Raw genomic sequence first — 1712 nt, forward strand, 5'->3', positions numbered from 1 at the left:
TGTTTATATTAACCTTAAAAAATTCTCAATAAATTTACATAAAATTACTGTAAGACTCAGACTAAACAGTAATGTATTATCGTGACAAACAAGACAAATTCAGTCATATCTGAATAAGCTTATGATATCAGAATGATCCAGTTATCAAAATGTAGCTTTTAAAGCCAAAAATCTGAAAATGTGATTAGGTCATTTTGACCAAATTTGATTTAATCCTCATTTCGATATGATGGGTCACATATATGTTTCTTAGTATGTTCCTTTTAATCTATCCTATATTATATTAACGAATCAGACAGTTCACAGTTTCAATAGCTACAATCTGATTCCACTGCCCCGATGCCTTAGTGAACAAATTCCTCAGTCACAAACTTCATCAACAATGTTTCCATTGAGTAAATCTCCAGTACAATGGTTTGGGCAAACATGCTCACGCTAACATCTACACCAAGTTGTGCTTCAAAGGCAGACATGTCTGTGGCCTATCAATGTTTGGCATTGAGTTCCACCTTGTTTACATTGTTAGAACTCAACAAGTTGGGTCTTCCTGTTAACCATGTCATTTTGTTACTACACTGAATAGTTCACAATCAACTAAATTCATTAAGTAAAGAAGCCTCAACATAGAATCAGCATCACAGCTTCAGTTTTTAAAGTATGACCAAAAAAAAAAAAAAAACAACAACAACAGGAAATGACACACTGACCTAAATGTAGTGTGGAGGTTTGTCATTTACCTGCGTGTTAACATTACGAGTCATCCTGTTGTACTCCTCATTTGCAAGTTTGGCTTTGATTTTCCCGAGACGAGCTACAAGCTCAGGATTCTGTGGAAGATAAAGTCCATCACTACGACACAAAACAGCACTTTGTGGACAGTTTTGAAGCTAAATCTTTAAATAATTAAAAAAAAACTAACATTTCTCTAGCAATTCTTACATATAAACAAACATACAGACACAATATAAAATTAAAAATGATGTCTCATTTTTCTAGACCTGACGTGTCTAAAGGTTGACTTTTCATGTAATTAAAGGCATTATAAGAATGTATATCCTATTCTTATTTTCATGCCAAAGTTTTAGACCAAGCTCATCTTATGCTGATAATGGACAAAACTGTACATGTTTTGTTGAAACCTTGGAAATAACTTTATGAACAATCTTGTATATTATTGAAAGAAAAATATTAACCTGCAACCTTATTACATGTTTGTACTAGGGCTGTGCATTGGCAAGAATTTGGCGATACGATACATATCATGACAGAGGGGTCACGATACAATATATCCCGATATATTGCGATATTGTAAGCAAGGCGATATATTGCGATTATTTTGGTCCAAAAATTCTATTAAATAAAAACCTCTTATAGGGGAAAAAAAATGAAAAACCAAACTTCATTGTCTCAGAAAATCCTAATATTACATAGACATACTTTTAGCTATAATATTACATAGACATACTATTTAGCTAGAGATACATTTAGCTGTGTTCTGCTTTGTATGTTTTTTTATTTTATTTGTTTCATATTTCTTATTTCATCCTTGTTTTCAATTATTTGACTAAATTTGCCAATAAATAGTTTGAAAATATTTTTTTTGCAGCTTTTAGTTTTTAATATTAATTTACAATATGGTCACCAAACACCTCAAGAGCTGCCAACTAGCCGTTCATTTTATGTTGTAGTTCAGCCTCTGACCACTAGTTGGC

At 32.1% G+C, this 1712-nt stretch overlaps 1 protein-coding gene across 1 annotated transcript in view; it reads right to left on the minus strand.

Moving 5' to 3' along the window:
* The window catches only part of vma12 (vacuolar ATPase assembly factor VMA12), a gene marked incomplete in the record, with an annotated part of 14178 nt that overhangs the window by 7483 nt on the left and 4983 nt on the right, over nt 1-1712 (minus strand). Inside the window, 1 exon segment of the mRNA XM_014028857.1 lies at nt 738-827. Within this exon segment, the coding sequence (XP_013884311.1) occupies nt 738-827 (90 nt within the window).

Source organism: Austrofundulus limnaeus, unplaced genomic scaffold, assembly GCF_001266775.1.
Source record: "Austrofundulus limnaeus strain Quisiro unplaced genomic scaffold, Austrofundulus_limnaeus-1.0 Scaffold823, whole genome shotgun sequence".
In the NCBI taxonomy this organism is placed as follows: Eukaryota; Metazoa; Chordata; class Actinopteri; order Cyprinodontiformes; family Rivulidae; genus Austrofundulus; species Austrofundulus limnaeus.